Source organism: Pogona vitticeps, chromosome 3 (assembly GCF_051106095.1).
Source record: "Pogona vitticeps strain Pit_001003342236 chromosome 3, PviZW2.1, whole genome shotgun sequence".
NCBI lineage: Eukaryota > Metazoa > Chordata > Lepidosauria > Squamata > Agamidae > Pogona > Pogona vitticeps.
In genome coordinates this window covers 3,830,731-3,851,460 of record NC_135785.1, presented here as the reverse complement: position 1 = coordinate 3,851,460, position 20,730 = coordinate 3,830,731, and the positions used below count along the sequence as shown (strand labels likewise).

The 20,730-nt window shown below is 49.2% G+C and overlaps 1 protein-coding gene across 2 annotated transcripts; it reads left to right on the top strand.

Moving 5' to 3' along the window:
- The first annotated feature begins 1,581 nt into the window (after positions 1 to 1,581).
- On the top strand, positions 1,582 to 16,848 carry LOC144587961 (deoxyribodipyrimidine photo-lyase-like). Of its 2 annotated transcripts, none has more exons than XM_078389726.1 (10): positions 1,582 to 1,885; positions 4,094 to 4,551; positions 5,169 to 5,314; positions 5,915 to 6,097; positions 7,021 to 7,179; positions 9,272 to 9,470; positions 10,778 to 10,930; positions 12,272 to 12,393; positions 14,316 to 14,475; positions 15,304 to 16,848. In XM_078389726.1, the coding sequence occupies exons 2-10, from the start codon at positions 4,209 to 4,211 to the stop codon at positions 15,453 to 15,455; spliced, it is 1,617 nt and encodes a 538-aa protein (XP_078245852.1). In that variant the 5' UTR covers positions 1,582 to 1,885; positions 4,094 to 4,208; the 3' UTR covers positions 15,456 to 16,848. The 2 variants fall into 2 exon arrangements, with proteins under 2 accessions (XP_078245852.1, XP_078245851.1); XM_078389725.1 differs by having other exon boundaries at positions 4,071 to 4,551.
- The last annotated feature ends 3,882 nt before the right edge of the window (positions 16,849 to 20,730 follow it).

Here is a 20,730-nt window from a genome sequence, read left to right as displayed (position 1 = left end):
AACAGTTTAAGATTTAAGCAACCCACTAGACATCCCACTAGTCTTGAGTTTGGAAGATGAGTTGAGCAGGGCTCTCAGCGATGGGATCTTTTGGAGATCCCTAAATCATAGGTTCGGCAAACCCAAGAAGCGACTTCACCACAGACGATGGCAACTTTGGGGCGACACCGGAGAGGGCCTTCTCTGTGGCTGCTCCCAGACTCTGGAACTCCCAACCACAGGAGTCCAGGCTGGCCCCATTTTTGCTCTCCTTCTGCAAGCAGGTGAAGACTTTTCTCTTCACTCAGACTTTTCATAGAATCACAGAATAATTGAGATAGAAGGGGCCTATAAGGCCCTCGAGTCCAACCCCCTGCTCAAGGCAGGAATACCATCCGAGCAGATCTGCCAGGTGAGGGTTGGAGCACTCACCAACTCCTCGGGTCACTGGTTCCACCGTCGTACTGCTCTAACAGTTAGGAAGTTTTTTCCTGATCTTCAGCTGAAATCTGGCTCGCTGTAAATTGAGCCCATTATGACATGTGCTGCACTCTGGAATGACCGAGAACAGATCCTGCCTCTCCTGTGTAAGATTACTTTTCAATTCTTTGAAAAATGCTATTGTATCTTTCCTTAGTGACTGACTGCGGCGTTCGCCCCTCGTGGCCCGTTTTGTCTCTCCAAACACAGAGCTCACGAAGGCAAATCGAAACCTCTCTCTTCACACGCTCCCACCAGTTGATCTCCTTTACCAACTTATTTCACTTAGCAAAGACGAAGGTCCATTCAGTACTGACTTTTTAATAGAACAGGTTTATTGATTACAGTTGACTTCTGGAACAATTCATAAGCACAATCTTAAAATTTCATCAAGCTTCAGTATTAACCTTCTATAGTTACTATCACAGTTTAAACTCGGACTAACCACTCCTCAGACCCACCAAACTACCCTCCTCTCTCTGATTCCTAACACAGACTCTACTGAACTGACTTCAACTAACTTCCTTAGACTTCCAGGCTCTGCCTTTTAACATCTCTTGTGGGCCCACCTCTCAACCATATTAGCATATAGTATCTCATGAATAATACATATCTTCTTACATAACTCAGGGTGAACTACGAGTTTTTTTTTTAATCGGATGGTTTGTCTTTTGTTGCTTCCAAATCGGTTTTCAGTAACGCTTTGACCTAACATTTGGCAAATAATGTTATTAATTTTTTTTAGAAAAAGTATATTTGAATCATTTACTGTTTTTAGCTGTTAATATTGTGGGGTACTGTAACATAAGCTACCTTGGGTCCTTTTGGGGGACAAAGGTGGGGTGATAAATAAATACATAAATACATTTTTTAATTAAAAAAATTAAAGAATAAATCCATGTTTCGCTTGACAGCTGCTATTGGCGGGTTTTGGGGCCGGAGAAGGCGGGGCGGGGCGCAGGCCCGTCACGTGGCTCTGAGCAAAAGAAACAACAACAGGTGACGTCAGAGGCCAGCTGCGCGAAATGTTGCAACGTTCCATCCGCTCCGCCCTTCATTCACAACCTGCAGCGGAGGCGCGATGGGGGGGCAGCACAACGGGGGCGGGGGCCTGGAAAGATCGCTTTTTTTTTTGCACCGCAAATCCCAGCATGTCTTACGACCAGGCCGGCTGGGGAATGCTGGGATTTGTAGTCCCCCCTCCCTTCCCTCTCCCCCCAGGAACTTTCGCAGTTTAAGCCTGAACTGGGCTCGGTCGGAGAACCCCGCTGCTCTCCTCCGGGGAGGCCGGGTTGCTCATCGGGGGCCCTGCCCGCCTCCTCTCCGCCCAGGACCCGCCCCCGCGTTGTGTAAGCCAGGCCTGGCGAGCGGGGGGGGGGGGGGAACCGGCGGCGGATGATGCCCACGAGGAGAGCGGTTGTGGCCGGTGAGTTTTCTTGGCCGGGGGGGAGGGGCGATCAATCGATGATTGATCGCCGGCCGGCTTCCTCTCGCCCGGCTCAGGCTCTACAAATGGAGGTCCCCCCCCTTCTGCAGCTGGGAAGTTCCTCCTGGCCCGCCTTGCAGGGTTGGTGTTCCCTGAGTCAAGGCAGTCGGGAGCGGGGGGGGGGGATAACAAGCAGCGTATAAATCTAAGGAACGAGAAGCGGGCCACTCGGACCCTTTCGCTAAACTAGGAAGGGGGGGGACTGGATACGGGGGGGGAAGGGGGCAGGAAGAGAGAAAGAAGGGATATTGAGAAAGCAAAGACAGAGATGAGATGGAAACGAAAAAGAGGGGTGCCCGGAAAAGTTACTTTTTTTAGATTGGGACTCTCAGAATTGCACACCTGTTGAGTGATTCTGGGTGTGGCCCTCCAAAAAAGTAACTTTCCCCCACTTTGGCTTTAGCTTTTTGTTACTCAAAACATCATGACGGTTGAAAGAAAGTGACCTTCTAGCTTCGTTTTGCTTTCCTTCCCTTTTGCTTTCCTTCCTCGTGGGGTAGTGCAAACTGTGTGGGGGGGGGGTCGTGTGAGAGCTGAGGGGCAGAAAAGTTACTTTCTCGATGGTTTGGCCCCCTGCCACCAATTCCACCTGGGAGATTACACAAGTCAAACACACACAATCAAATACCTCTGCAGTGCGCGCCCTCGGTTGCCCCATGCGCCCCAGGGCACTGATGCCTACGTGGGTGGCAGAGCGGGGGGGGCAGCATGCTTCTGGGGTTGCATCCTTCCTGGAGGGCTAGGGTGAGGCACAGAGCTGCCCCCCCAGGATGGTCCCACCCAGAGCCTCTTGGGGGGGCCGAAGGAGGAGGAAGCTCAAACCTGAGAAAGCGTGAAAAGAGGGAGGTGAAAACGGCCTTCGAATGTTCTTCTTGAACTTCATGGCTTGCCAGTTTGCCGGGGGGCGGGGCGGGATGCTGAGGCATGATGGGAGTCCATCAGGATTTATTTTATTTATTTTAAATATTTTCCGTCCTGCTTTTCTCCTTGAAAAGGACCCAAGGCCACTTAACATCCGTAAAAAATAATAATCTCCGTTTCCAGGCCCACTTCAAAGTCAGGGTTCTAACCTATAAAGCTTGGGTCCAAGTTATCTCAAGGGCCGCGTCTCCCCTTACGAGCCTGCTTGAGTGTTAAGATCCTCAGGGGAGGCCTTTCTCTTGGCCCCACCACCTCCACAGGTGTGCTTGGTGGGGATACAGGAGAGGGCCTTCTCTGTGGCTGCTCCCAGAGACTGTGGAACTCCCTCCCACTGGAGACCCGGCTGGCCCCGTCTTTGCCATCCTTCTGCAAGCAGGCAAAGACCTTGCTCTTCAGGCAAGCTTTCCCTCAGTCCCTGGCTGCCTGAGTGACATTTTTAAATGAATGGTTGTGTTGTTGTAGGTTTTTCAGGCTGTTTGGCCCTGTTCTGAGAGTTGTTCTTGCTAACGTTTCTCCAGTCTCTGTGGCCAGCATCTTCAGAGGACAGGAGAGTCAGAACTCTCTCTGTGCTCTGGTGCAGTTTGTGGGATAGTTGAGTATTTATAGCTGTGGGATCAGCATTTGTCCTTTTCAGGAGATGGGTGATTGTCTCCTGAAAAGGACATCTCCTGAAAAGGACAAAAGCTGATCCCACAGCTATAAATACTCAACTATTCAAATAAACTGCACCAGGGCACAGAGTTCTGACTTCTGTTCTCTGAAGATGCCGGTCACAAAGACTGACGAAACTTTAGGAAGAAAAACCTTCAGAACATGGCCAAAGAGCCTGGAAAACTCACAACAACCATTGGATCCGGCTGTGAAAGCCTTCGAAAATACATTGAATGGTTGTGTCTTACTGCTTTAAGCATGTTTTGGTGTTTTTATTTAACAAGTTGGTGTGGTGACCCTTTCTGGTACTTATATGCTTGCTGCTTTTAGCTTGAAATATTGTACTTTAATGATGTAAACCGTCCCGGTTGCTTTTAAGGAGAAAGGCTGTGACACTAACATGTGTGGTGTATTAAACAGAAACAAATAAAGGCAGGATAAAAATAATTCAAATAAATAACAAAGCCATCAGCAGTAAGTATACAAGTCTCTAGGCCATTCTGTGCTTTCTCATCTGGCAAAGTAGCCTTTCCGTGTTCTGTGTCTGTTTCAGGGGTCTTCTCTGCCTAATTCCAGGCTGTTCCCACCCTGTTCGGAGGAAGCAGAGCCAACATTTGGTTTGGTTTGGATTTTACCGGGTCGTTGAGGGGGCTGTGCTGTTTCTCTTGGTTCCTGGAGGCAAGACCCCGTGATGCCGCCAAAGACGAGAAAACGGACGCCGCCTGGATCTGCAGAGTCTGGAAACAAAGCCGCCCAAGACGGTGCGGCCCCAGACAATGGGAGCGTCCCCTCAGCGGTGTCAGAAGAACTGGGTGCGGGGAAGGTGAAGAGGATGAAGACCGGTGAGGATGCTGCCAGCAGAGGGGCTGGATCCCTGGCCGAGGCCGTGAGGCAAGCGCGGCTGAAAGCGGCGCCTTCCGTTGCAGAGTTCAAGTATAACAAGAAACGGGTCCGCATGATCTCTGAGGAATCAAATCTCAAAGAAGGGGCCCGAGGGATCCTGTACTGGATGTCCCGGGACCAGAGGGTGCAAGGTGAGATCCGCGGATGGCGGGCTGCACCCAGAAGCGTCCCGTTTCCACTCTTGCTGAGAGAGAGAGAGGCTGTTGCAATAGGCAAGGAACATCCTCCTTGCGTCTGCAGCTCCGGGGTTCTAGAACACAGGCTTCCCAGGGTACCTAGAACCCTGGAGAGCGCCATGGAGTCAGCTAAATGGACTGGGTGTGTGTGCGTGTTTCTGATTTAATAGAAAGCAGCCTGCGATGCTCCTGTCGGTCCCAGTCCCCCCGGGAAGGTTATTTACCGCTCCGGATTATTGTTCCCAGAATCCTCCAGTGCCTGAGCATGGGATTCTGGGAAACTGCATGCAAAAATAACTCCTTGAAACTCTGCTCTAGGCTGGAGGGAGGGAGAAGGCAGTGGGCAGCTGGTTGTTACCCCTTTTGTTCGCCTCTGGTCTTTAGCGGGGGCCCACTGAAGTCACGCCAGCCCTGCAGGGAGGGCCTTCTGTTTGCTACTAGGCATTGCCTCTGCCTCGAGGACGCTTGCAGGCTGGCGTGCAGATCCTTGGATGCCCAGTCCGTTTGCGGCCACTAAGCTGCCCGGGTTGGAACAGTCCTCTAATCTTCTGCCTGGGGCTTTTCTTCCCTAGATAACTGGGCCTTCCTGTACGCCCAGCGCCTGGCCTTGAAACAGAAGCTTCCCCTACACGTCTGCTTCTGCCTGGTGCCGAAGTTCTTGGAAGCCACCATCCGTCATTTCGGCTTCATGCTCCGAGGCCTCAAGGAAGTGGCCCAGGTATGGGGGGGGGAGGGAGGGGAGGATGGAAGGCAGAGAGGGTCTGAACGCGAGCCGCCAGAAGGTGGTTTTGGAGGCGTGAAAGTGGGTCCCTGATGGAGATGACAGGGTATTCACACACCAGCTAGAAACGGGTGAAGCTTGTCTAGCCCTGGGCCAAAGGCCACCCTCCAGCCTTCTGGTTTGGCCTTTACCGCTGTTCCCCATGATCAGTGATGAGAAAGAAGAGGTTAAAAAAGCTCCTTAAAGGGTCCGGTCCGATCCTGCATCATTCGGCTCCATCTTGCGCACAGCGCTTCAGCGGACGGGTGTGTCTCCTGGAGCAGAGTCTCACACCGACCCCCAATGGCCGAGGCAGGCTGGTTATTTGCCATCTGATTCTTGCACCCGTGCTCAAAGTTAATCTTTTTCGGGTTAAGAGAGGGATCATTGGAGGAGAAACTTGTTAGGAACCTGATGGAAAGTTTCTGAGAAGCGGTGGCTTTCTTTGAGGGGAGGCAGGGTTGGCGTGGGTTGAGGAGATGATGGGCGACCATCACTGGCTAAGCGGTGTCCCCTTTTTGGATGGTGTTTCCCTTCTTTCTTTTCCTGCTTCTGCAGGAATGCCGGGAGCTCAGCATCCCTTTCCACTTGCTGATCGGCGTTGCCAAAGACACCCTCCCTCCCTTTGTGAGGAAGCACAGCATCGGCGGAGTGGTGACCGACTTTTCCCCCCTCCGGCTCCCCATGCAATGGGTGCAAGACGTTCGGGATGAGTTGCCCCCCGAGGTGCCCTTCGTGCAGGTGAGGAAACTGGCGTCTGCCTAGCAGGGGTGCCCAGGAGGTGATGAGTTTGGATGTGTGTGTTTCTTAGTAAAAGCGCGCACACACACACACACACACACACACACACACACACACACACACACACACACACACACACACACACACACACACACACACACACACACACACACACAAAGAGCAATGTGTGCTGCTTATATACTGCCCCATAGCACTTAAAGCATTCTCTGAGTTTACTATTTTAATTATCCAGGCTGCCCATTGCCCCCTCTCCCCAGTAAGCTGAGACCTCAGTTTATCAACCTTAGAAGAATGGAAGGCTGAGTGAACCTGGAGCTGGCTTCCAGGGATTGAACCTGGGTTGTGAGCAGAATTTCGACCGCAGGACTGCAGTTTAGCCACTGCACCGCAAAGCTCAGTAAACATTTGTAAAGTAAATTATGTCTTCCTGGTTATACCTCATTGATTGCCTTTTTTTTGTCTCGAGAAGAGGGGTTCAGCCAATCAAAAGCTGGTGTCACGACACATGGTTAGTCTGGAACCTGCAGTGATGTTCCGATTCTTAACCTGCTTATCAGCCCCTTTCTCAGTATAAATGCATCACTGCCAAGCTGAAGGATAATGACTTGGTATCCCAGACAGAAGTTCAAAGCAAAGCTAGGAAAGGGTGTTTTTTGGAACAGAAAATCCCAGAATGCCCTGGCCCTGGCAAGTGGGGGATTCTGGGAGCTGCAGTCCAGAAGAACTAAAAATCACTTCTCACCCTCTGCCTTAAACAGAGTTCGTTCCAGGTGCCTTCCCCCCATGCCTTGTCAGCCTTTGGCAACCGATGCCCGAGGAGGCCGGCTGCCTGCCTAGGTGTGACGGCTGAAAGGCAGTTTGGGCTTTTCCGACGTCTTTGCTTCCGATTTTTTTCTCGCCAGGTGGACGCTCACAATATTGTCCCTTGCTGGGTGGCCTCCGAGAAGCAGGAGTACATGGCGTGCACGATCCGGCGCAAGATTCACGACCGGCTGGGCGAGTTCCTCACCGAATTTCCCCCTGTCACCAGGCACCCTTATCCCGCAGGATTCCAGGCGGAGGTAAGCAGAACCTTTGCCTCTGGTTGGGGGAGTCGCAGGGAGGAAATCGGACGCTTATGCCAACCCTCAGGGCTGAAGGAAGTGTCTTGTTGAAAATCTGGCTTAGCCCGACGTGCTTTTTCTAGCGGCGGCTGACCAGAACACCTCTGGGAAGCCTAAAAGCGAACCACCAAAGGCAGCAGCTCTCCCCCTTTGACTTGCCTTCGTCTTCTGATGTATTGAGATATATTTCCCCTGAATATGGAGGTTCTATGCAGCCAGCACAGCTAAATAAACACACACTTAGGAATTTCGGGTATGGGCTTTGTCATGCTCGGTGGCCCATGGTCCCCACCCAGCGACGGCCTTTCTGTCAAGTTTTGTTCGTCTCCGTTTCATTCGCTCGCTGGACATGGTGGCAGCGGCTTCTCAGACCACCCCAGAGGACAGAGGCCTCCGAAGTCCCTTCCGTAAGAACCCAGGAGCCACGCCATTTCCGATGGAAGGATCATCCAGCGTCCGGCTCCTCGTAGTGGATTGATTCTTTCAGGGAGCTCGAAAGGAAGAGGAGGAAGGCGACCGCTCTCTCCAGATGTCACCTCCCTGCTCTGCCTTCACAGATAGACTGCTTTGGGACCATGAAGCTCCATTAAGGGATTTTCTAGCGCTCCCTTCCTCCGTGAATGGCTTGAATCCACCTCTCAAGGCGTGCTGGCCAGTAGCTGCTGCCAGGATTTCTGGGTCGGGTGGTGATCTGGAGGTTGCGAGGACGGCGAATCTGCTTCGTGTTTCAGTCTGGACGAACTAAGCCCAAGGGCTGGATGTATTTTTGAAGCGACAATTCACCCCCTTGAAGAAACCTTTTAAAATCTGGACTAAAAACTGGGGCAGATTCATTACCGTCCCCCATCTCATCCCGAAATTCAGTTGACCAACCTCTGGGATGTTCTTTGGCACAATGAATAACTAACTTAAAGTCTTCGCTTCCCACGCTGTCTTGTGTTGAATTTTCTAGTCAACACGGGAGTCCAGAGGTTCTATCGTTAAGATAAGGTGCTCGTTGTATAAAGAGTAGAAAAGTTTCTGCTAACGCTCAGAAGGCATTGTGAGAACGAGAGCCCAAAGAAGTAAACTTAATCTAAGCTCTGCCTTGAGGTTCCCTCTTTTCTTCCTTCAATGAATCGCCCTGTGTTCCAGAGCAGACAGGTTCGGTAGCCTAAAATCTCTGTCAGGCCCCAACCTGGTAGAAAATGTTGTTGTATGCGCTGTTACGTCGCTTCCAACTTAACGATGACCCTATGAATGAACGATCTCCAAAATCCCCCGTCCTCAACAGCCCTGCTCGACTCTTAAAAAATCAAGCTTAGGGCTTCCTTTAGGGAGTTAGTCAATCTCGTCTTCCTCTTTTCCTGCTGCCTTTCCTAGTATGATGGTCTTTTTCCAGAAAATCCTGCCTTGTCATCGTGTGACCCAAGTAGGACATCCTCGGTTTCAACATTTTTGCCTGCAGAGAGAGTTTGGGGTTGATTTAATCGAGGACCCGCTTGTTCATCTTTCTGGCAGTCCAAGATGTGCCCAAAGGTCTCTTCCAATGCCACATTTCAGACGAATCAAGCAGCTGCTTTGCTGTTTGCACCCAGCTCCTGTTTGCACCCATCCCTGTCCAGTGCATTATTAGGGATTTGGAATGGACTTTGTCTAAATGGGATGTGGTGGCACTGCGGGTTAAACGGCGGAAGCCTCTGTGCTGCAAGGTCAGAAGACCAGCAATCGTAAGATCTAATCCACACGACGGGGTGAGCGCCCGTCACTTGTCCCAGCTCCTGCCAACCTAGCCGTTTGAAAGCATGTAAAAATGCAAGTAGATAAATGGGTACCACCACAGTGGGAAGGTCACAGCATTCCGTGTCTAGTCATGCTGGTCACGCGACCATGGAAACGGTCTACGGACAAATGTTGGCTCTACGGCTTGGAGATGGGGATGAGCATTGCGCCCTAGAGTTGGACACGACTGGACTAAATGTCAAGGGGGACCTTTACCTTTACCTGTCTTCAGGGGCTGTTCCCTGCTACGGGTCTTCACTGCTGTTCTTTTTTTCCCCTGGTTTTTAAGCCTATCAACTGGGACGCCTGCTATGCCAGCCTGCAGGTTGACCGTTCGGTGAAGGAGGTGGAGTGGGCCAAGCCAGGCTCAACCTCCGGCTTGATGATGCTGGAGGAATTCATCCGGGAGCGGCTCAAGTTCTTTAGCGCGGACAGGAACAACCCCAACCGAGCAGCCCTCAGCCAGCTCTCTCCTTGGTTCCACTTTGGTGAGTGAGAAGGTGACTTTCTTTTCGGGCGCAAATCCAGGAAGAGTCAGGGATTCTGGACACTCTGGTCTCAAAAGTCATGCTGTGTTGTTATTTTAACTCTTTTTGTGGAATCAAAGACCATCGTTACCCCCCAAAGGAGCCGGCTGTTCCCTGCACACTGAAATAACAGCTAAGAAAGTTATCTCCTCTAGAAACAGAGTTAAGTGCCTACTCTCAGGAAGCAGTTTTTGTTGAGCTATCCAGAAATGACTACAAAATGGTTAGTCATGTATTTTATTATGATTGCAATTTTATTGCCAAGAATCATAATCATAGATCATAGAATAATCTTAGTATAATGGCATGGGAAGGGGTCCTGTAAGGCCACGGAGCACAGACCCCTGCTCCATGCAGGAATCCGAATCAAAGCAGATCTGGAAGATGGTTGTCCATTTTTCTTTTGAATGCCTCCAGCGTTGGAGTGCTCACTACCTGCTTCCTGGTCATTGGTGCCATTGTCATGGTGCTCTAACAGTTAAGAAGCTTTTTCCTGATATTCAGCCTAAATCAGGCTTCCTTTAGCTGGAGCCCATGGTTGCATGTCCTGCACTCTGGGATGATCGAGAACAGATCCTGCCCCTCCTTTGGAGGACTGCCTTTCAAGTCTTTGAAAAGTGCTCTCCGATCTCCCCTAAGGTGGTTTTTAGATTTTTCTGATGTTCCAGATAAATGGTAGGGGGGGGGCTTGACTTTGGGGAGCCACGAAGACAAGTTAAGAGAAAGATTTCCCTCTGCTTTCTTCCCCCCCCCCCAAATAAAAGCTCGGTAAAAGAGAAGGGTAAATCGTATTCGTGAAGGCTTTCACAGCCGGGATCTAATGGTTGTTGTGGGTTTTTCGGGCTCTTTGGCCGTGTTCTGAAGGTTGTTCTTCCTAACGTTTCACCAGTCTCTGTGGCCGGCATCTTCAGAGGACAGCACCCCTTTTCCAGCGCTATTCACTCCCCTTTTTTAGCATATTCTCCTCTTCCTTTGGGCGGGGTTCATGACCCTAGGTACAGTGGGTGGGACAAGATGCCACTTCTTCCCAGCACCAATATTTGTTGCCGTTAAGTGTCCACCTGTCAGGGATGCGTAAAGGTGTGGCTTTCCTGCTTGGGTAAGGGGTTGGACTGGATGATCTTTGGGGGAACCTTCCAATTAATGCCGTTCTGTGATTCAGTCTGCATTGTTTGGAGTCATGGAATGGATTTGGGAAAATGTAAAAAAAAAATATTCAGGATGCTGCAAAGTGATACGTATGTGTCATCTGTGGCTCCTCCCAACAGGTCAGGTTTCGGTTCAGCGCGCCATCTTGGAAGTGCGCCAGCACCGCAGCAGGTGCAAGGACTCTGTGGAAGCCTTCATTGAGGAGGCCGTGGTGCGCCGGGAACTGGCAGACAACTTCTGCTATTACAATAAAAACTATGACCGAGTTGAAGGTAAGCGAGGCGGGCTGGCTTTGCTTTGGCTCTGTTCTGCGTGGAAGACTGGGAACAGGCGCGGGCTTGATCGTGCCGCGTGTTTCTTGAGAGTGCAAACAGAATAAACACTTTGCAAAAACACAATTACTTTTGCTCATCCAGTGCTGCGTGTGGGTGTTTGAAGCTTGTGCAGGGAAGAATCAGTTCAGGCTGTGATGTGAGCGCTTGTGAAAGTGGATAATTTTGGCTTGGACCAATTCAGAGGCGGCCCAAGTTGGCTGAGTTTGTGTCATGACTTCAGACGTCTAAGCTTTTATTACTAACAGTCCTTAAAACTCAACAGTGATCATATTTCGTTCTGTAAGAATTGGACTGTAATTTGCAGAAGGGGGGATTCAAGCCCTGCTGAAACTGACCATTGCTAGGGGGGTTGTTCTGCACAGCTTTATGTTTAGTAAAGGTAAAGGTTCCCCTTGACAATTTTTGTCCAGTCGTGTCCGACTCTAGGGCTCATCCCCGTCTCCAAGCCGTAGAGCCAGCGTTTTGACCGTAGACAGTTTCCGTGGTCACGTGGCCAGCGCGACTAGACACGGAACGCCGTGACCTTCCCTCTGAGGTGGTCCCTATTTATCGACTTGCATTTTTACATGCTTTTGAACAGCTAGGTTGGCAGGAGCTGGGACAAGCGAGGGGAGCTTCCTCCGATGCGTGGATTCAATCTTACGACTTCTTGGCCTTCCAACCTTGCAGCACAGAGGCTTCTGCAGTTTAACCTGCAGCACCACCACGTCCCTATGTTTGGGTTGTGTAAAAAAGTGAACTGCTGGTAGCTGCAATACGAGGTTTTCAGGAGTAGTGGCCCCTTCAGAGGGGACCGAGTCTGCCGACTTTCAGAAGGAGTGCAGAGGGATTGATGCAAGATTTAAGTTTTATAATTTGGAACTGTTAAAAAACAGATTTCTTTCTTTCCCATCATCCTTCCAAATAAGTGAGAAGAAAGGATGTGTTTATCTAGGTTTTCATGAGCAGTTGATTTTGTAGAGTGAATTTTCAATTGATGTAGTCCCATGGCACAGTGGGTTAAACTGCAGTATTGCAGTCAAGACTCTTCTCACGAGCTGAGTCCAATCCTGATGGGCTCAGATCACCGGCTCAAGGTTGACTCGGCCTTCCATCCTTCTGAGGTTGGTAAAATGAGTACCCAGCTGGCTGGGGGGGGGGCGGGAGGAGGGCAAATTGTTTGCATAAGTATGTTGTAAACTGCCCAGAGAGTGCTCCAGTTGAAATAAAATCAGTTGAAATAAAAACAACCATTATTATTGCTGTTTTCTACACCATTCCCCCACCCCCCTTGCAAAGGTGCTTATGACTGGGCACAGACCACCTTGCAGCTGCATGCGAAAGACAAGAGGTCTCACCTGTACACCCTGAAGCAGCTGGAAGAAGGGAAGACCCACGATCCTCTCTGGAACGCTGCGCAGGTAAGCAGGACTTCAGACAGGATGGGAGGAGGGCGGTGACATCAGTGACGCCGTTCTCTCCAGGGTTGGTGGGGTGGATCTGGCTGGCTAGGCGAGCGCCTTCTCCCTCTGCGCGGGTCCCTCGCAAAGGTGCACGCTCGAGGAGAACAGGACGACCATCCCAGGAAGATGGAGGGTGCTGTTCTTCAGCCAAGGGCGTGTGCGACAGCCGCCCTTTTCTGCTAGAGCAAAACTTCCAACGAGGGGAATGTGCAGGATCAGACAGCTCTCGGTTGGTGTTCCTGGCGCATACGCTGACAGTCTGTATCGAGATTCGTGTCTTCTGCTGAGATGGTCCATCCGTGGTCCTCGGGCCAACATCCTCCCGATGCTTAGGACTACATTTCCCATCACCCCCAAGCAGTGTAGTGATGGGAACTGTAGTCCAGTACCACGGGAGGCCGTTTTGATTGAGGAAGGCCACCTTTTAAATATCTTCTCTCTCTGTCTTATGATACTAGAACTTGGGTTTACCCCCATTGAGACCAGGCCAGTAGTTACTCAAAATGGAAAAGTACTGCCTTAAAATGGTCCACGTTGCATGATGGGATAGGCCAGAGCTTAGAAGTAACTGGGTACTGTAATGAATTCCTTTTTTTTTCCAGCAACAAAGATATAAGTAGGTCCTAATGGTAATTAAGAAAGGAAAAGCATTCCTTTTAGGGTGGAGCTGTAATTTTTAAGTTATTTTAGTCCACCTGTGAGTGAATCCATCCAGTGATGGAGAAGGAATCTAATTCGTTTCAAGCATGATGCTCATTTCTGCAAGTTAAGATGATGATGTGGTGGATGAAAAGAAAGTACAGTGGGGTCTCTACTTAAGAACGTCCCTACTTAAGAACAATCCAACTTAAGAACAGCTCCATTTGCTAAATTTTGCTTCTACTTGAGAACAGAAATCCAAGATAAGAACAGGAAAAAAAACCTTTCCTGCTCTTTTTTTAACCTTAGGTCATCTTAGGTTAAAAAAAATTCTCCCCCTAGTGGTAGAGTACGTATTAACCAGCTTTGCATTAGTTCCTATGGGAACTAATGCTTCAATGTACGAACGCACCTCTACATAACAAAAAAACAGCCAGAACGGATTAATTGGTTTTCAGTCCATTCCTATGGGAAATTTTGCTTCAACTTAAGAATGTTTCAACTTAAGAACACCATTCCAAAACCGATTAAGTTCTTAGGTAGAGGTTCCACTGTAGTTTCTATGGACGGAAAAGAGCAGATACGGATTAAATGGTTTTCAATGCATTCCTATGGGAAATGCAGATTCAACATAAGAACTTTTCAACTTGAGAACCACCTTCCAATACGGATTAAGTTCTTAAGTAGAGACCCCACTGTATGTATTTAGAACCATAGGCTAGTGGCTTGCAGCATCTAGAGCTTAAAAAAAGAGCAATTATATTTCATTTGCCTCTGAAGAAATGTTACAGAAATGAAAATAATTGCTTTTTAAATTTTTAAAAAATTATAATTAACTAATTGGGGGGGTACTTTAGAACTGTAACTAATTCCTTTCTAAAAGTAACTTCCCAAGCTCTGTGCTAGCCATGAGCTGCAGTGGTTTTACAAGGGCTCAACAAGGTTGCGGAACAGGACATAACCACCTGCCCCTCAGAGGGAACGCATTTTCAATTGCTGGTGGCCTACAATGCGTGGCTCCCACACCCCACTTCGGAGATTCTTGGAAGAATCTCTTTGCCCACTGGCGGAAACTGGGTGGTACTGGTAGCCTCTTCTTGCGCATTTGTGTGTTTAGTGCTACAGCGCTCCATCAGTCCACAGAGCAGTAGACATTGCGCTCCATGGCTCCACTTTTCTCCGAGGAGCGGTCCAGTCTTCGTAGCTCACCTCCTCCTCTCTCCGACCCTCTGTTGTATCAGCTCCAGATGGTTCATGAAGGGAAGATGCATGGCTTCCTGCGGATGTACTGGGCTAAGAAGATCCTGGAGTGGACCAATTCTCCAGAAGAAGCCCTGAAATTCAGCATTTACCTCAACGACCGTTACGAACTGGATGGGAGGGACCCCAATGGCTATGTGGGTGAGTATAACCGGGCTGTTATAAGTCCAGCTCAAGAGCTGAGGGATCGCCGGAGGCAGATCCTGGTCAGGCGGCTGTGGCCCACCTCCGTGTCTGGTGTTCGGAAGGGAAGGGGGGGGTTTCATACAGTGTTGGGGGCTAACGTTTTGCTCCAAAGCAAGGCCCGATAGGAGGGGGCATCTCTCTTCTCCTCTCTAGAAACTCTCGGGTTGCTACACGACTGGACTTGAGAGACCAGTCGTGATCAGAAATTGTGGCTGGCACAATTCCCAGCCCCTCGATTCCAAGGAATCATTCATCAATTCTTGGGAATTGGAGTCCAAAAATAGAATTGTAGCGTTTGTGTAGCCAGATGTTTGGACCTACAATGCCCATCAACCCCTCCCAGCATGTCTAGTAGGAAGCCGTCATGGGCGTTGTAGTTCTGAAATTTCTAGGAAGGCTAAAGGCTTACTTTTGACTCAGAAAACAGAAGGTGGCTATGAAAGAGTTTATCTGATATTTCCCTTCACTCTTCTGGGCGGGAGAAGGAGCGAAATCCTGGATCCCTTTCCATTTGGCTTTGTAATTCTGCACATCCTATAAAGACCCGAAAATGTAGAGGGAGATACCCATTAAGAGTTTAAGTCTGCCCTGTTGTGTAGGAGGTTGTCTGGCCCACGCCCTTGGCATGCTTTGCAGTTCAAGTTACTCCATGTTTGCTAGCTTGCTCGCAAAGGGAACGACACCAGCGTCCAATCCTTTACTTTACTTTTTACTTTTATTGAATTTATACCCCGCCCCTGTAGACAAAGTCTACTTTTCTGTGTCTCGTTTTGTCTCCCCTAGGCTGCATGTGGTCCATCTGTGGGACGCACGACCACGGCTGGACCGAACGGGCCGTTTTCGGCAAGATCCGCTACATGAACTACGCCGGCTGCAAGAGGAAGTTCGACGTCGGCCAGTTTGAACGCAAATACAACCCCCGCAAGCTTGCCTAGTAGCCAGCGTAAGGCCGCGGGGGGGGGGACTTTTAGTGTCGACGACCATATAGAGGGCTTACTTTCCCCCTTCCTAAAACGTTGAGAGAGAGAAAAAAAATCAGGTCCCTTCTGTAGATCTCAGGTCGCCCTGCCTTGGCCCATCAAGCAGATCGACCTGGAATAGGCTCAAGACTGGGGGCAGGGTGGGGGGGTCTCCTCAAAAGAGATATTCCCCTTCTTTGAATTTTTATGGGGAGCCCCTCGTTCTCCAATGAGCAGCGGCCTCTGCTGTTCCCGATTTGGAAGAGCACTTGGGCTGAGGCCAGGTAGAGCTGCTTGAAACTGTTGGCTGGGCTTTGGTCAGCCCCCCCCCCCCCGCCCATCACCTCCTTCCCTCCCCATCCCGGGGGACAATTCAAGCTGCACAGCCACCCCTACAGTGCCAGAACATCCATCGGGTTCAGAGGCACGACTGCCAGATGAGCAGAGGTAAAAACTGTATGTCATCAAGAAACAGCCAGACAGTGTTGATTTTGAAGAAATCACTTGTTGAATGGCCGATACCTCTAGACCCAGAGGTGTGGGGCGGTTCAAGCTTCACGAGGCGTCCCGCTTCTGCTTTTAATCTTAAGGCAAAGGCGGGCAAAGTCGTGTCCCGCCAGCTCTTGGTCTGGCTGCCGGGATTCCATACCAGGAGTTGCCCTGACTACCCCATACCTGGAGGGCTACCTTTTGCTCACCTCTGTCCGGGGATCGGAGGAGAGCAGTATGAGGTGTGCGGTTCCCCTTTCCCCCCAAGAATTGATGAATGATTCCTTGGAATCGAGGGGCTGGGAAGAAAGGGGGAAGACAGGGGAGCCCCATCGGTCGGTTCTTTCCTTAACTGGGGAATCGCCGTCAAGGCAAAGAATTCCTTGCTCCTCTGTGTAATTAAGGCTTGACGTCACTCTTGACTTAGGCTTGCTGCTTACGCGGTTGCTTGCACGAGGGAAGGGACGACCAGTAGCTCTTTGGCAAAGGGGAGGGCAACTGCCATCATCTTTCCTGTGGAAGCAAAGAGTTTGGGTTGTTGGCTTCAGAGGTGTGAAAGCAGCCTACATCCAGAGAAGCCAGCTGTAAAACCTCAGCAAGCTTTTGCTGCTTCTCTCAGTTCTGGGATTGGAGGTACCTGGGTTGTCCCAGTTCATCTTAAGTACATGTCTTGCGAAGCAGAGTTTTTTCTTCTTATCTTTGGATTTTCTGAAACTCAGGGTTGCTACAGCATTAACGCTCTGATCTTCACCAAGCAGCAAATCCGTTTGGCGACAGAAGCAAATGGCAGGGAGTGACTGTTACTTGCATTGCACTGCAAGATGTTTTTCTATGAATTGAATGTGCTTCTATAATAAAACATTTTAGTAAAAAAAAAAAACCACAAAAGCAAAACAGAGGTGTTTGTATTCTTGAAACAATTCAGGCTTGCCACAAATCCACAAACACAACCCTGGAGCAACGTGCCACGTGGCTGTTTTGAAGGTTTCTAGAAAGTGCAGTTTTGGAACATAGATTTGTGGGGGAGGGGGGACTGTGCAGTGTTGGATCTGTGTCTTAATTTTTTTTTTAAAAAGAGTGGATCGTTTCTCCTCTCACCATGTGCCCACCCCACCAACCAAGCAAGGCTAGTAGAGTACTTAAACGTTTGAAGCACCCTTCCCCATCTCTCTCCACTGAACACAAAATACCAGAAAAACTTATGAAGCCCTTTATGGTTTAGGACCTGGCTACCTATCAGAGCAACTCCTCCAATGTTGCTGGAACCAGTTGTATTGGCTCTTGCCTTTCCATTGGACTTTTTCAGCGACGTGGAGAGGGGGGATTTGCTGCTTGGGTAACAGCCTATCCTCCATATTGTTTTACCCAGGCTTCATGCTCTGCAGAGGACACTCTAGCTTCGCAAATAACATTGAAATAACACAGGAAGTAGCAGTTACCAGTTATAAGTCTTTGCTAGCTCCGATGGTGGGAGAGGTCATTGTACCTCACTAGGTAGATACTGCCCACCTTAAGCTGGGCACCCCCCAGCCAGTAAGGTGCTATCTCGCCATGGTCTGTTAACCTCACGGGGTGCGTGGGGTTTAGGGTGAAAGCCGACAAGCAGATCGATAACCCTGCACTGAAGGTTGTTCATGACTGTGTGTACCTTGGCTGGAGGATCTCTGACACCCTCTCTCTAGATGTCGAGCTGGATAAATGCATTGGCAAAGCAGCGACCATGTTCTCTAGACTCACAAAGAGTGTCTGGCTTAATAAGAAGCTGATGGCATACACCAAGATCCAGGTCTCTAGAGCCTGTGTCGTGAGTACACTCCTGTACTGCAGTGAGTCCTGGACCCTTTGTGCACGGCAGGAGAGGAAGCTGAACACCTATATGTTGCCTCTGATGTATTTTTGGTATCACCTGGCAGGACAAAGTTCCAAATAGAGTAGTCCTGGAATGAGCTGGAATTTTTAGCATGTACACATTACTGAAACAGTGACGTCTACATTGGCTCGAGCATGTCATGAGAATGGCTGATGGTCAGATTCTGAAATATCTCCTGTATGGAGAATCAGTGCAGGGAAAGCGCCCCAGAGGGAGACCCCAGCTGTGATACAAGGATATCTGCAAGCGGGACCTGAAGGCCTTAGGAATGGACCTCCACAGATGGGAAACCTTGACATCTGAGCGTTCAGCATGGAGGCAGGCGGTGCATCACGGCCTCTCCCAATTTGAAGAGACCCTTGTCCAGCAGGCTGAGGCCAAGAGGCTGTCCCAGAAGCAGCAAAACCAGGGAGCTGGACAGGGGACAGATTGTGTTTGTCTTCAGTGTGGAAGGGATTGTCACTTTCCAATTGGCCTCCTCAGCCACACTAGACGCTGTTCCAAGACCTCTATTCAGAGCACGTTACCATTAGTCTCTCAAGACTGAAGAATGTCAAATCTAAATCTAAATCTAAGGTGCACTCAAATGCTAACCAGTCCTAGTAACCTTCCGGGGTGTGATCTTCCTTAGAGTTTGGAGATGTTACTTTTTTGGACCTTAATCCCCCAGAATTTCCAGATTCTGCGAGCTGTACTCTGAAAAAATAACATTTTTCAACTTCTCATCCTCCATAACTCTGCTCACATTCTAATCTAGATTAAAAGCCGGTTATGAGCAGAGTGTGGGAGGTGACACAAAGCCACAAAGCTAAGTTACTTTCTATTTCTGATATATCCCAAAGATGATGCATCAGAAATGGAAGGGAAATCCAGCTGTGGGTTGGTTGGCACATGTCTTCATTTTGGCTTCATCGCTGCCCCACAGAAACGGACGAATCCAGTTAGTTTGATAAAATAAATGAGCCTCAGCCAGTCGTTAACTCTAAGAAGTGAAGCTGTCGGATTCATTGTTAAATTTCGGAAGTATCCAGCCAATTAGCTTAGGCAGCTTTAGAACAATGATGAGACCTTAAGGACTAGGTGTAAAGATGATAATTAGACCCATTCCAAAATGTGTTGGATGAACACTTTTACTACTATAAATCATGTGCCACCTAGGCATTTCTGACTTACAATACCCTTTTCACTGCTTCCCAGGTACAGTAGAGTGTACATAGAGGTGGTTTCTCATCCCCTTTTTCTGGGGTGCTCTGAGGCTGGGCAGCTGGCCCAAGGCTCCCCAGGCTGGCTCATCTTGCAGAAGGCAAAGTGCGGAATTGAACTGCCAGTCTCTGGCAGATACCTGAGATACCACTGAGCTATCCAGCCGGGTAGCTAAAAAGGCACAAAATTCTCGGCAAAAGTTTTCAAGGCCTATATCCCTTTGCCAGGTAAAATTGTTACAAAAAGCAGGCAGAGCAGTTTTGCTGATTGTTGCTTCCACCGCCATCAAGTCACATTTGGCTTATAGCAAGCCTCCTCGGGTTTTGCGCTCAAGAAGTTGTTTACCATTGCTGGCCAACTCCCCTGAGTATGGAGTGATGAACCCATATCTCCCCCGAGGCCTCATCTGACGCTCTTTCCACGACACCCCCTTCTTCTTGTGCGTGGATCACCTGTTGAAGGACAGGTATGGAAAACAGGCTGGCTGGCGAGCTGCTCACCCGTTCACGTGGAATGAGGAAACTGGCTCAGGATCATGTCTTACTGGAAGGGGTGGCTTTACATGCATGAATAAGAAAGGGGCATGGAGGAAGAAAGGTTTATTAAAAAAACAAACCCCAGAGAGGGGAAATCCCAGCCTGGCCTCCATCATTAATTTAACAGCCTAAAAGCTATAACCAAGAACACGGTGTAATGGAGAGGACCGTTTTGAAATTCGGAGAGCGGCACATACAGAGATATGGAGTGCCCTGGCGATGTCTGTGTGGGAGGGATTCACACGCATCTGTTTTTATTTCTTCAGTTTCTCTACTCTCATATAAATGATGTAACAGACAGATCCAAGCAAACCCCCCAAATCCTGAAGTTCACACATTTGGGTTGGTTTTTTTAATGAGTTTTTTTTCCTCCTCCATCATCTCACTTTCCCAGGGCTCCATTCATAATGCTCAGTTCTAATACCTGACTAAGCTGACTGGGTCATCCAGTGGTTAGAAGTTTGATTCCCTGCTGTGGGGGAAGAACCAGAGGAAGGGACAGTAAAATAGATTTGAGCAGTTTAAACTGAGAAGGGACAACCTGTCAAAATCAATTTGACATCCCATAGTTATTCACACATTACTATTGGTACTGCTGCTTTCTCCCTTCCTTGCAACATCCTTGTATGTTCACAGTTTCATTTATGCTGCGAAGTTCGTGTCCCCCCCCCCATAAACCAAAGAAAAGTTGGAATGTTTATGAACATTCCGTGATCTGGGCCCCAGTCTTCAATGACATATCTTTGCCCAGGAGGATCTTTTCATGTGGCTTCATTGCTGCCCTTCTGAGTCTCAATCTTCTGATTTCTTCACTGCTGTCTCCCTTTAGGTGGATGATTGAATCCAGGAATATAAAATCTCTTAACTCTTTCAGTTTTTTCATTGTCAACATTAAAGTTGTATATTTCGATAGTAACGATTCTTGCCTTCTTAATGTTCAACTGCAGTCCTGCTTTGCCACTTTGGACGCATTTAGGGCATGAGTTTTGTGTGCCTGGTGTACACATTGAGTGGAAGTGCTTAGGATCTGTTCCAGACCACTGAAGCTATGACGTTCATAGCCAAGAAGCAGAGAGGTTTCAAACAGCACAGCCGCAAGAACAGAAGGAGTTGCGCTGGATTTGCCCAAAGGTCTTCTTGGTCTTGAGTATTC

Bases quoted from the DNA above. Each gene is read 5' to 3' on its own strand.
- LOC144587961 (XM_078389726.1), top strand. From the start codon at position 4,209: ATGCCGCCAAAGACGAGAAAACGGACGCCGCCTGGATCTGCAGAGTCT. The intron at 4,552-5,168 runs GTGAGATCCGCG...TTTCTTCCCTAG, and splicing joins CCGGGACCAGAGGGTGCAAG to ATAACTGGGCCTTCCTGTAC. The intron at 6,098-7,020 runs GTGAGGAAACTG...TTTTCTCGCCAG, and splicing joins CCGAGGTGCCCTTCGTGCAG to GTGGACGCTCACAATATTGT.